At 42.2% G+C, this 14,274-nt stretch overlaps 1 protein-coding gene across 3 annotated transcripts in view; it reads left to right on the forward strand.

The window, feature by feature from the left end:
* The window catches only part of LOC3291414 (uncharacterized), a 31,831-nt gene that overhangs the window by 2,344 nt on the left and 15,213 nt on the right, over nt 1–14,274 (forward strand). For all 3 annotated transcript variants that reach the window (XM_061657287.1, XM_061657288.1, XM_061657289.1), the window contains exons 3-4: nt 12,524–12,753; nt 13,369–13,487. In XM_061657287.1, coding sequence (XP_061513271.1) covers nt 12,535–12,753; nt 13,369–13,487 — 338 coding nt within the window. In that variant the 5' untranslated portion in view covers nt 12,524–12,534. The remainder of the gene's footprint in view (nt 1–12,523; nt 12,754–13,368; nt 13,488–14,274) is intronic.

Here is a 14,274-nt window from a genome sequence, read left to right on the forward strand (position 1 = left end):
TTTCATTAAATATATCTAATTTTCACAAATAGTTTGAAAAAAATCCGGATACAATGTTGTAATGACAATTGAAATCAACGTTTTGTTTAATCAATTAAGTAGCTAATGTTTCATTATACAAATTACATTTTTGTCGGTTTTATGAAACGATGAAATCAAAACTATTTGAATGAATTTTATAATATTTCAATTTGGGTTTACACATATGATGAAAATTAAGCAAATAAATAAATAAACATATTGAAAAAATTATGAGCTCTTGTCCTCACCTATAAAGTAAAAAAGCAATCAAACAAAATCAAAATGAAGCTGAAAAAACAGTTGAATAAGTGTACAAACTGGGTGCATTGTAAAGGGAAATGAACCCATTGGTATAATTAAAGTTAAGTATCTTTATTTTATTTTCTAAAAAATTAACACTTTAACGAAGATTCACAGGATGCTTTTTCCATCAACATATTTTCATTCCCAGGCTGCAGATCCTTTAAAAAACGTAAAAAAGTTTAAACGCCCACCTGTCATACAGTTTATTGTTTCCACTGTAAATGTTTAAAAAGGTGCCCAGAAAATTCGTTTTGACAGCTTGCCATTTCCGTTTGACACTTTTTTTGTTGCTGAACTTTTTGATCCTCTTCCCTGCAGGTTAGTCGCATCGGGAGGGCATCGTTTCTCTTCCAACCGTCCAAAAGGTTTCGACCGTTCGGAGGTCATATTTCTTGATCTTCACCTTTTGCTTAATCTTCCTTGAGGGGTAACTAAATAAAGGGAAAATAGAAGATAGAAAAAAAGAAGTTGTATCCGCTTCAAGGTCCAGTAAACTGTCCTGTGCTTACTTACTCACACAAAAAAAAAACACACAAAGTTCAGTCAATTCATCCCAAATTCCAGCACGCCCCAACTTCGCCCCGAAAAAAAGCTGGAGGTGTGTGGGAATGCTGGCGAGGGAGCCCAAAAAAAAGTTTGTCGGTTTCACTGCAGACCTACTTTAGATACGCGAAGGATTCCGGGCGCTTCAACGCACACGATCACCTTGGTTTTACGGGCTCTGCGCTTTGTCTTGTTTTGTTTTTACACTGCGCACCGTACTGAGGCGTAATTTTGGAAAGGAATTTAGATTAGTGAAATTCTAGCTTTTTTGCTGTTTGTTGTTGGATGGGAAAAGGGAGCCGTTTCGTTAGCAGAGCACTGTTCCGTTTACTTAGGGCTTCCGATAGCATGGGATGAGCTAGGCAGCAGCAACAAAACAACTCTGAATGTTGAGTTTATTTATTCTTCGCTTTGCCGCCCAAGTTCACATCTGATGGAATGGGAGAAGACAGTACAGCATAAAACGACAACGAGACAGAGCGAGACAGGGAGAGCATACAAATATACCGCCTCCAAAATGGGAGACTTTTATTAACAGAAAATGAATGTAATCCACCGGGAAAGTTGTCCGGAATGGGGGTCTCAACACACAGAAAAAAGGAAGACAAGATAAAAAAAGCCCGAAAAGAAAAGCGATTGAAAAACATCATCATGAAGGTGGCTTTGTTTCGCTATTTATAAACGTGCCAGAACCCTGGCAAAATCCTTCCCCAAACGATGACGATGCGCTTGCGAAAGAGAAACGCAAACCATGCGCCTCAACTACTGGCGTGTGACAAGGAGCAAAAGTAATCCCCCCCCCCCCACACACACACACAGACAAGATACCATTCATTTGGTGGGCCGATACTAGTGGGACGAAATTTAAAATTAGTTTTCCTTCGATAGGAAACCAACACCGACCTGTCCTTCGTCGGACGTCTACCCATTTTCCCCGAGTATTTGACCGTGTATCAAGTTCGCTTGCCAAAGGTAGGCGGCTTGTTTTGCCGTTTTCCGAGAAGATTCGTGCCAGTGTTATTTCACTTTTTGGTGAGCTAAATCCAGCTCGTCCGGGACGGTCGGGGCGAAATTTCCAACCAACAGTAGGCAATGGTCGGATCTGGTCTGTTTCCGTCCGTCTGTCGAACTTTGCTTCCCCCGATTCCCCATTTATCCACCGCACCGGTATTTACCGCACCGTTGTAATCGTGTCACTGTTAGCTGTCGCTTTTCTGTCCCATCCCTTGCTGTGACACAAACAGTTCACCTTTAGCTAGCAACGGATGGCTGTTGACGGTGCTCTGCTAGGGAGAGCGAGGAATGCGAACGATCCTTTAAAGGGCGATAGGTTGATAACTTGTGCTGGCTGAAATAGGATTTTTTTATTGCACCTGTTTCGACTGCAAAGCCTCTTTTTAATGTTAAATTCCAATCCGCCAACAAATTACATTTGCCAGCATCGAGTGAATCCATGTTTCGATACACTCGCGCTACCGAGGAACGAAGAAATAATTCAATGTTTTGAAATGTTAGTTTAGCTTGGTTCGATTGCTCGTTCGAAATTCGATTCGAAAGAAATGAAATTATGTGCAATGGAAATGATTTCGATTCAATATGGCCGTTGGGTAAAAAGATTAATGTCGCGTGACACTCGTTCACATATGGGACTGGTGCGAGGGCGTTTATCTGTACGAAGAAGAGGTTGATGCTTTTTTGAGTAACAAAAATATGCTTCAAAACCGTGGAAACAAACTCTACTTTAAGGTCGATTTAGACCTTGAGTGAAACAATGTTCATTCAATGTTCATCAAAATATGTGTACAATAAGCCATTTTCTAATTAGTATTTGATGATATATAGCACAAAAAACACAAAATTTCACGTTCAATTTCACTGGAGCTGTAACCTGGCCTTTACCAAGTGAGAATTTTAGGCACACATGTTGAATATTGAATACTGGTGAAGCAATTTGAGCCCATCTTTGAGCTATTATAAGTGGATACTTTCTTCGAAAAGTTTCACTTTTTACTAATGTTAAAGATGAGTAAAGTAACAATTCAAAATAGACTACAAGAATATTCGAAACCATACACGGTTTCACGCCTTTCGTCTGACAATCTATTATCCCGGACTTAATGGTGGACGCTTTCATGCCATCATGGTTTCGTAAGATATAGAAGGAGTCTCAGAGGCGTGAGTGTGAGTACTGGCACTGGTAAAGGTGCGACAAAAGTCTCTGCTTCGCCCGTCGTGACTGGTTCCTTCAGATGCACTGCTTTCTCACGATGTACAATGACAGGTTTAGCGCACAACTCAGCTTTCGCCCTCAGTTGTCGTTGCTGACCTTTGACCCGAGAGAGGTGAAAGAAAGATTTAAATAAAGTTGTTATGGAACAACTACATAAATGCCCTTAGATTCGATGCATAACATGTTTAGTTTAACCTATGTGTTGAAACATTTCATCACATAGCAGTACCTATGACTTCCATATTCTTTAGTATGAACTACTACATGAAACATTAAGCGTTTCTACTCAAATGAACTAAGTCAAAAAAGTGTAAGAAAGGTTCATGCTTCAAAGAATGCGAATGGTCGTATCCCTTTCTCTTCTAAAACGAACTCAAATCTCTTTCAGTGTAGTTGTATCCTGTTATAATACTAACCTCACAAAACACAAACACACATATCCCACTTGAAGCGTGCTCGAGAGATAGCGCTTTTGTAATGGGCCACGTTGACAACATCTCATAACAGTGACGCTAGTAATGATCATGTAAAGGACCACAGACGTTGCTTCCCACGCGACACTCCATTCACACGGCACGGGATAACGGGCACAAATCAAATTTTACCCGTACCCAACGATATTTTAAAAGGACCCCCGGGAGCAAACTGCATTCGTCCGGCTTGCGCAGTGTCCCACAACCTTCCGACTACTCCCAGTGGAATCGACAAACTCAACCCACGAATTCAGCCGGTCGGTGGGACAGCTTATCACCGGTGAACACAACCAACTCGCTCGCTTTCGGACGCTTTCAGCTTTCCGTCCCAGTAACCGGTGGAATGTCCTGTTTTGCCAGCAATTAGAACCTTTCATACTCCGCCACTGTGTGCAGTGGGTTGAGTTTGGTTTCCATGGACGGCTTTATAATGGTGTCTGCCCTTTACCCACACGAATATCCTCCAGATAGGAGATCGTCCATTTCTATGCACAATGATGTTGGGGGGTAGGATGTGGTGGACGAATGTAGCAAGGTGTGCACCATTCGTGTTGTTTCCCAGCCGAAACAGCGTCACCTGGGCCATGGCCCGTCATCAGAACGATATGACCGTTGAAAGCGAACCCGCAAGCAAATGATAATGAATAATTTGATTAAGGGATGTCCGGTGGATGTAGCGCCCTTGAGCACAACACAGCGGACACAGCCTTCCAGGGACAGGAGACATTGATGCTGGCATTGGGTGGTGGTCCGATGTACATCGAGCATTAGCTTCCAGCGCCCGCTGGCACCGGGTTCCCAAGCACCGGCTGTCACGCGGCGCTGACATGTCGACCAGTCCAACCAGTAGGAGTCAACGCGAGATAAACCGGCCGCACAGGCACACAAAGAACTTTTTGTCGAGTGTACATAGTTGGTATCGCTGTAACTGGACACCCGATCACATTGGGGTCGTTTGGGGCAGGAGTTTGCTGGAAGTTCGTTCGGACATGGATGCACTGATGGAGAGCTTATGTCCGGTGCATAAAAGGGGCCCAATTTACCCGAATAATATCAGGTGTCTAGTTGAAACATAAGAGTCATTAGGATCACTTTTGGACATTTATTCCTGGTACACCCTGGCACATCCTTCAGCAGCGTTGAACATCATTGCTGTTTTAAATATTTTGCGCTTCTTAAAGATGCATTGAACCCCTTTTTTGTGCTACTCCCTTTAACTCAACTTCAACAGCTGGTGCTTTAAACTTTTTCTTATGGTGACAACTACGGACTGCAATAAAAACGATTAAACGTTATAGGTGGATAAATTGTCCTTCGTTCTTGCAAGTGTGCCACAATTTGTGACCTTCTCACGATGCTTCCCGGTGAGTTTCATACGTTGCTGCAAAGTGTGACTGGCCGAAACGGCACACTAACCGAAGCGTAAAGTCAATATTCTTCCACACCAGATTACTTTCAGCTGTTTGAACGATTGCGAAACGAGCGAACGAAAGTAAACTTCCCTCACCCTCGATGCAAGCTCCATAAAAATAGAACACCTCAGAACAGGGCAGGTTCTTTGCGCACGTCTAGCCCCGCACCACAGCTCGAACAGGATAGCTGTAATATGTTATTTTTAAATCTGGTGACTTTCCCATTGGCTTTGGCTGGTATATTGCTGCACTGTGTTCCAAAATGGGAAAGCTAGACCCGTGGTGGTGGTCTACTGGTCAACTTCAATCCCTGTGCAATCGTTTGACATTGCAAACACACACACACACACTCACTTAAAAATCCACGAGTGAGGCAATTATTTTCAACGTTATCGTTTTGGTTGCATCCATTTCCTTGCTGGTGAACCTTTTCCGCTGTAGTGTAGCAATTGTCAGCACGACATTGCGTTTTTTGCGGATATTACCAACCTGCAATAGTTCCCTGAAATGTATGTAGTTGGTGTGAAAGGTGGCTATTATACAGGCTCAAAAATAATGTATTTCTTTGACCGAAGGACAATAATGCTTTCCCAGAGTTTCATACAACTCTAAATTAAAATAGGAAATTGTTGAAAAATCTGTTGGATATGTTCAAATGTATGTACTGCACAGTGTACTACTCAACTTCGACAACATTAGTTACTTAGAAACTTCTTGAAACAGATTTGGATGTACTGGCCTAGATTCATGCTATAAAAAGGCATTTTTAAATCTATTTCAATATTGAGACAAAACACCGTAACACACTTCTTGTCTAACGGCCGTAGCCATACCTTAATTTTGATTTTCCAGAGCAGAGGTCAGCAAACTTAACGACCAATAGAACTAATTTCTACAAACATGTTCGTAGAGTTACATGAGAAGAGGCAAATAGCTACACCAAGAGTATACATTTGTAAAAGTTCTATAAGGTATATGAATGATTAGGAGTCGCCATCTTGAAATGAAAGTTTCGCATGCGGATCACGAGCCGTACTTTGCCGATCGCTGATCTAGACATAGGCTAGAACTTCACATATATTTGCATGGCTGAGGTCCAGATCGATACAAATAGTTCAACATCGAGAAAAGTAGGACGTTTATTCATACTACATCCTGTATCTGCCTACGTCTTGTAGGTTTCAAATCCTTCTTGGAATCATGGAATCCTGGAATAGTTTAAATTGATAATCTCAACAGCAAACATCCGCAAATTCGTATTAAACTTTGAGAGTTAAATTTGAAAATGATTACACAACAATCAGTTTCCACAAACCTTTAGCTTCAATGAGCGCTACCCGCTTAAAGCTCCACACCAGAAGTAAACTGTAATTTGCCCTTATATAAAAGAAAACGTCCAAGGCTATATAACTACCAGCGTTAATGGCAAGTATAGCTAAGCAGTGCTTTTGTTGACGAAAGCTTCTTAACAAATAGTTGTACATCTGGATGTCTTGCATGCTTCAAATCCTTGACGATGAATAACTTGAACTTCAGAAATGTTTTAGCTTGTTAAACCTCAAGAACATTAACCTCCAACTGGAACTACACTTTGAGAGTCAAATCTGGCAATAATCTCACAACAACCAAATCCCACAAACCTTAAACCACAACTAGAACTACCCGATTAAAGCTCCACGCCAAAAGCAACCCTCAAACTACCCTAATTGGCGATTTGATTCATTCCGCAAATCGATCAATATTTATACATCCCACATCCAGAACTCCTCTCGCTCCACAAACCCCACCTATGTCCGGAAATTATTTCACTGTCCAGCGCAAAAAATTGCCCAACTAACAGCCCCCTCCAAATCGGATATTCTTCTTCTTCTTTGGCTCAACAACCGATGTCGGTCAAGGCCTGCCTGTACCCATTTGTGGGCTTGGCTTTCAGTGACTAATTGATTCCCCCCCATAGCAGGATAGTCAGTCCTACGTATGACGGCGCGGTCTATTTGAGGATTGAACCCATGACGGGCATGTTGTTAAGTCGTACGAGTTGACGACTGTACTACGAGACCGGCTCAAATCGGATATTACTTGCCCCTATAAGCGACACCGGATGAAGCTTTTCCTGCTGCCAAGTGCGCACCCGTCTCCCTTCACCATACGAACGAAGTATAAGATTTTGTGTCGCAAAAGTTTTACGCAAAAACCGCAGGCGATCGAACCTTCGTCAGGCGACTGAGACCACTGAGGCTGAGGTCGCTTATCGGCTATTATCGACAACAGGACGACCCCGTCCCCCCATGTATTACGATGGGTTGATGGGAAAGGGAGGAAAGTTACAGCTACATGGAAAATATACTCAACGCTTCCAGCTCGGGATGAAGTTTTGTGCCGGAAGGCCACCGGGCGGTGGATCAACTTTGCGCAAGTCGGGCCCTTGTCAGCTAATTTTGTCGATGAGAAGGTATTATTGCTACGTAAGTCAATTATAACGCGTAGGAGTTGGGTTGGGTTCCAAGCCACTTCCGGTCGTTGCTGGTGTACAGTACGATGCTCCAGTAAAATCAATTAGGCTTGGCAAATTGATTTTATGTTCGGAAGACTACATGCCTGAGTAGGTTTTGCCTAGTAGGAAGCTCACATCTTAACTTTGTTGTTATAGTAAATATTTATCGTATATTAAAGAATCTCATTCTCGTTCACTTCCAGTACAATAATACCTCTGTTCGTCGTCCAATGTTCAACATATTACAGCGTAATTTTGTACCTTAATACATCACGTGTTTATTACACCGTAAGCTCTCTCCATGGACAACGCGCGATCCGGTCGATGAAAACGAACGTTACGGTGAACAATCGAACCGACGAAGCGTTTTATGAGTTTGCACAGGGTGAAATTTATCGACCCGGTAGCGAACATACACATGCATTAAGATGTGCCTACAGGATGTTTCATCGTAGTCGCTCGCAGTCATTTACACGCACCTAACCATCTACGCCTTTACCGCACGCCGCCGACCGTTTGCCGGCCCTATAAATTATCTCCCAAGCACACAGGAACGATGCGCATCTAGCAGCGGTGTGGTGTGAAAGCATTGTCACGATGAAGACATGTGATGGAAAATAATAGCTGATCTGTCGGTCATAATTCATGTGTCTATGTTGCAGGGAGGAAACTGCAGGCTGGCGTGTGTGTGTGTGTGTGTGTTTGTGTGTGTGGACTTTGTAATCTAGACGCTAGCGATCCGATACGATGGCAGACGGAAGCCGTCCTGCGAGAACAACACATTAAACAATATTAATGATGACGTCGGGTTTGTATCCATTGGGGCCATCGTTGGGGAAGGGCTGATTGCTGATGAAGGTGTGCTGTTTAAAGATATCGCCGGATCGTTGGAAAGTCTTCACCGAGGATTAAATGGTTCATCGATTGATTGTGCTTGTAGGGTGCGATTTGTCAAGGAGTAGAGCTTGAACTCTAGCTTAACGTTAGTTTTTCACCCATATTTTATGAAACGATTGTTTCCCGGAATTGGAGTTTACTTACCGATTACTTGTTTGCTTTGGAGTTTCAATATGTTCCTATAGTTGATGCAGGGCTATGTTTTGTTGCTCTATTAGTGTATGAATTTCAACGTAACGTCTTTATTCTTTCACTTATTATTGAAAGGAACTTTTGTAACCGTTTCAAAATCGACTTACATCTAAAAATATGATGATGTAAAAATGTATAAAGTTCATTTACAGCTAAAGTTAATAAAATTTAATGAGAATGATGTAATTAAAAAATTACGAAATAGTTTTGCTAATATCTTCTATAGTGAAGTTGTTTTTACTCTCATGGAGATGTGTTTACCTTATCCTAGGTGGTGCATTCATTACCATTTTAAACACATCGTTTAGAGCTACTTGCTGTAATAAAAATACCGGTATCTGGTTAAAGACTGGGTACAAAAGTCGTATGCTTCTTACCTTCAAATTCCAATAGGCATCAGATTAGATTTCAACCTCAATGTAAAAATGGTTACATTTACAGTTTCGGCCTTCCCTAACAAAGCCCAACAGCGTGCAGACTCACTTTTAAACAAGTTTTACCCTCAAATACCCCACAGCTTCTCGTCGCCGCTCCTATTCCGTATAGCTTTGCACAGTCTATTTTTGGAACCGAAGTGCAAAATCGGCTTGCACAAAAGTTAGGAAATGAAACACCGAACCAGAGACTCCGGTTCGGTTTTTGCCCCACTTGTTTGCCCAACAGCTGAAGCGGAGAAAAGCTTAAAAGTCAATCCATCTGCTGCCGAGAAACCACTCCCAACGCTGAGGACCAGCTGCTGAAGCGAAAGCAAAGCATTATAGTACGTTGACCACTCCACCCGGGATGGGGGAAGGATGCTGGAAGGCTGGGCATACAATGTCTGAGGCCACAACTAGTTCCAAGGTTTCTCGGGAGCACAGAGCAGAGCCAGCGCACCAAAAGCTAGTAGAGCACCGTTTACAAAGAAGAGCGGAAAAAGCGAACATTCGGTTGCTTTTCGTTTCATTTCAACTGGAAGATACTTAAAGCCGGCTCCACAGCCTGTAGGCTGAAAGTTGCTCCTTGTTACGGTTTTGGGATGAGGTCGTATTGAGGTTGGGAGCACACAGATAGACCAACACACACAAACACATACAGCATTTACATACAGACAACTAGCGGGCTCTGCTTTGACCCTTAAACGAGGATGAGTTTGGGCTTCCTGAACTAAACGAGAGTTCGAATTGTTGACTGGTGCAATGGTTGGTTTCCTGGTCGGTTTTTGACGTGGGCAGGGATGAGGCTAGCTTTCTTCTCGGAGTTTGCCTTTTGCCTGGTTTGCAGATTCTTTCGGGGTGAACTTTTTCGATTAAGCCGTTTGTTTGGTTGGGAAGGGTTTTGCTTTCAGTACCAGTACAGTGGGGAGGAGATAGAGGGGGAGGGGGAGGGGGGAGTCGTTACTAAAGAAAGAACCAAACCGAAACCAGTTACGCAAAGTAGTTCTTTACGAAGAGCAGATGTACTGTGAAAAACAGCATGAGCATCAAGCATTTCGTCGTTTGCAAATTGGAGCTTAAATTCTAGGACATCTTTTTATATTCTTTTTGTTTTCCACATAAAACACCAAAAATTGAAAAAGCGTAAACTCTTTAAATTGAACAATCAACTTTTCAATTAAACATCCATCAACAGTGTTACTCGCGTTTTTTCTTACACTTCTATGCTTATGCAATCTATTTAATTTCTACTTTAACTCGGAAGAGTACGAATTTTTCTCCTTTTTTAAGGTTCTCTTCACCACAAATTTGCACTCGTGCGAAGGTGCAAAGAAAATTTTAATTAAAATCTTCGTTAACGCAAAAGCAGAACCAAATAGAAACGACATCGAACCAACGAACGCCCAATGCAATGTCGGAAGTGCTCTTTCGCTTTCACTCTTGTCTTTTGCACGAACCTTTTGCATTTACTGCTTTGCATTTGGTTCTATCAGGTAGCTCAGGTATATTCTAGCCAGTGCGATCTTGTGCTGACTTGAGTGTTTTTTTTTTCGTGTACCTATGGTATGCTTCTGGGTTTGCTTTTAAGTTCCAATCAACCGTTGGAGTGTTTATTGAAATTGAAATGGTTGGGTTGTTCCCCGCTGAGTGTATACATTGGCAATGCGCTTCCTAATAATTTTCTATTCCTGCTTTCAAGCAGTGAGGAGCATTTTTCCACTTTTGCTTTTCCAAACCATCGTCTTGAGCTCAATTCAACTTCAATTAGATTTGGAAAAGGCAGATAAAAGTCATTCCGAGAATGCGTTTTAATTAACATCCAATTTTTAATTGAAATCTAAAAAAGGATCAACCCGTAGCTCCGATTTTATTTCCACAATCTCTTTAATCTACAACGCTATTAACTCCAACGCAACTCAAACGATAAGAACAATTTGCAACCTCAGGCTGCAACCGCTTAAAGGAGACCCCGCTGTCTCACAACCACTTTTTGTCGCAGTCGCAGTCGCTTGCGACGCTTATGACAAATGACTGATAATTATTTACCAGCCAATTTTGCTCCCATGCCGTTCTGGGCCGCTGCGGAGCAAGGCTAATGCATTCATCATTATCACTTCATTTGCTGCTGATGTCGTTGCTGCTGGTGCGGCTGGCGGTGCGAGAACGTTCTGATGGATGCAAAGAGCTTCATTGGGATATGTAATGGCGTATGATTATGGTAATTAAATCATAATATCTGTCTGGCTGGGCGACAGCTCCGCATTTACGAATCGTTTTTCTTCAGTCGTGAATAAAATTGTTCTTTAATTTGAAAGAGAGGTTCTTCTTCTGATAACTTATAGAGATCTATTCATACTGATTACTTACACGATGTTTGTAGTTGCATGGAAGCTTTCATCTGGAGAAAGGCTTTGACATGATGATGAGTGTCATTTATTTACTGCATAGTTGCAGCATTGCTGTCCAAGTGGAGCCATATTACAACACGTTGAGTTGGTTTTCATTGCGTTTATTTTCCTGTTTAGAATTGAGTTTAAAATAAACTCATTACAACATTAATCGGTGATTTCTTTTTGCAGAAATTGTGTAAACAGCTACTTCAAACACAATATAGCGTCATTTGAACATGTCATTTGAAGCTTTAAAAAGTCAGTAAAATAATGCTGAAATGTTACACGCTTAAGAATGATAATTAATGTTGATAACTTTAGTTTATTTATATACAATAAATAGAAACAAAGACATTAATTATAAAAAAAACATTCGGATATCATCTTCTGAATATCGTTTATTGAAACAAATCAAATTTATACAATAACATGATTCACAAACTAAGATCTGCATTGTTATTGGAATATTTTATAGAGGCTTTAGCTCTAATGGAGTTCTTTCGGCCTGCAGAAGTTTGAGATGTGTTTTTCAAAAAAATAAATCTCAACTTAAATATTTATTTCACAAACTTTCCCAAATACCCTACTTTGCTCTATCAGAGAAACCGCTCTTTAAATATATGATAATATCCTGGCAAATCGTCTTCCACCCACTGCTCGTGAACTTTCAAACCTTCGCTCAACAGCTCGCCTCCTCCTCAAGTAATGAGAAACAAGACAACACACCATAGTTAGCAAACATGTGCAGCACTGCCAGGACATCACTTATTTAAATTATCTTTGCCACAGCCATGTTTGAGAGCGCATGTGTGTGGGTGTTTGTGTGTGTGTGTGTGTGTGTGTGCCTGTCGTGGGCTGTCTTCCTTTGCAGCACCACATGTTACCGTCCACTGGCCGGGCAGAGTTAACTCCCTTGTGGGTAGTAGTGTTGGTGTGCGATGTACAGCATGGTTACATAAGGATAATCTATGCAATTTTCACTAGCCATATGTGTGCATGAGAAAAAGAGAAAAAAAAATAAAAAAGGACAAACAAAACCTGCCATCAGCTTATTTAATCTATCTGAACCGTTCTTATATTGAATGTTTTCTTGTAATTTTGTACCAGCTTCACCAGTTTGTTAATGTTTGCTTTTACGTGTTTCTGTTTCAGCATCCATCCCGATGTTGATGATGGACTTTAAGGCATCCAACATCGCCACCATCGACAAGGGTAGCGACCGAACGTTCGCGTCGGCGTTCTTTCACCCACCGGCCTCACCCACCCATGTCGGTTGCTGCGTGCTCAACCGGGCACCGGCCCGACCGCCGTCCGAAATCTACTTCGAGAGCCGTGGCAAGTGCTGCAAGAAGCTGCTCCGATACAACGGCTACCCGAACAAGGTAGGTGTAGGGTTTTGTGTGCACGGGCTTCAAGTTTGTAGTATAATTTAAAGAGGGGGAAAAGCTTCTTAAAATTTGGTTTCATTTGTTTATTAAACTCATACTGTTGAATCTGAGAACCCTAGAGCACAAAAAAACTTCCAGAAGTTTATCAATTAATTAACGCCCAGAAAGTGTATTACTGTGTTAATCTTCTTTTACATCCCTGGTTTTTTTTTATTTTGTTCTTCCACACTCCCATTTAATTTCATTAACACGATAAAATCTTGCTGTGTCACCCATAGATGGAACCGAGGCTGGTTCCGAAAGCATTCCTAACCTAACACCGGACGATCTAATTCACTTTACCCAACGTATCGTCATTATCACCGGAATCTTGTCCAGATTAACAACCCAGCAGCTAGCAAGAGTCGAAATTTTCCATTTGTCGTCCCGCTTTCCTAAAGCTTCATTAAATCTGTACGAATCATTTAGTGTGTAAAGTTGCTGGGGTAGTTCTTTTAGTTCTTTGTTTCTTTTTCCCTGTGTCCCTGTCCCTCTCAATTACCCATCGTCTCGCGCGCTAATCCAGGCTAATGCGCCGTATCTGATGTGAATCTTAAACACTCGTCACAGGTCCTGCTGTACCCGGAGGAAGGATGGGCCCGCAGTGCAGCCTCCAGCTACTGGACGATAGCGCCCTGCCGGTGGCGAAGGAATCGCTGCATCGTGGAGGAGGTCGCCGGTTCGCGGAAGTAAGTAGTACAATTGCAACCAAGCACAGTCTGTTAACTTTGTTTACCCACTGACAGGGGGGACGGTTCACATTTCCTCTTCCGTCCACAGTAGTAGTAGTAGTGATGTCAATAAATTATTGAACTGCGCGCACGGAACATGGGTCGGTTCCGTGGCGGTTCTCATGAATATGGAAAGCTAGTCGCGAGTTGTTATGTGTATCTGTGTGTTTTTACTACACTTTTTGCCACAATTTCCGTCGTACGAAGCGGAAACGGTGTGGGGTTTAACGAAACAGGAAACATTGTACGTGCTGGGTACGCTGGGGTGCACACACAGGTTTCCGGGTTTGCATTCGAACAAGTTGGCAAGATGGCATTGAGTCGCGCCGGTGTGTGCGGTGAGTGGGTGGAGCGTAACGCATTTGCATGCAGCCTGCCTGGGCCTGGGCCCGTCGTCCTGTGTGCAGCACACCATCGCTCAATTTATTCTGTAGTTGAAAATAAGTTGATTCAAGGATGGAATGAAACATTGTGATTATTTTTGTTGCGAATGTTATGTGTGTGTGTGTGTGTGAGAGAGAGAGAGAGAGAGAGAGAGAGAGAGAGAGAGAGAGAGAGAGAGAGAGAGACAGACAGAGAGGAGCGAGCAACTAGTTGCTATCTGTAATGTGTAACTATGTTTTACGTGCCCTGGGGTTGTGATGCCCGTGCCTGAAGTGCTTGATGTGATTGTATTTGTTTTGCATTGGAAATCATAATTCGTTCATTTGCATAGCTTGTTTATGTGATGTTAGAATATTGATTA

Source organism: Anopheles gambiae, chromosome 3 (assembly GCF_943734735.2).
Source record: "Anopheles gambiae chromosome 3, idAnoGambNW_F1_1, whole genome shotgun sequence".
In the NCBI taxonomy this organism is placed as follows: domain Eukaryota; kingdom Metazoa; phylum Arthropoda; class Insecta; order Diptera; family Culicidae; genus Anopheles; species Anopheles gambiae.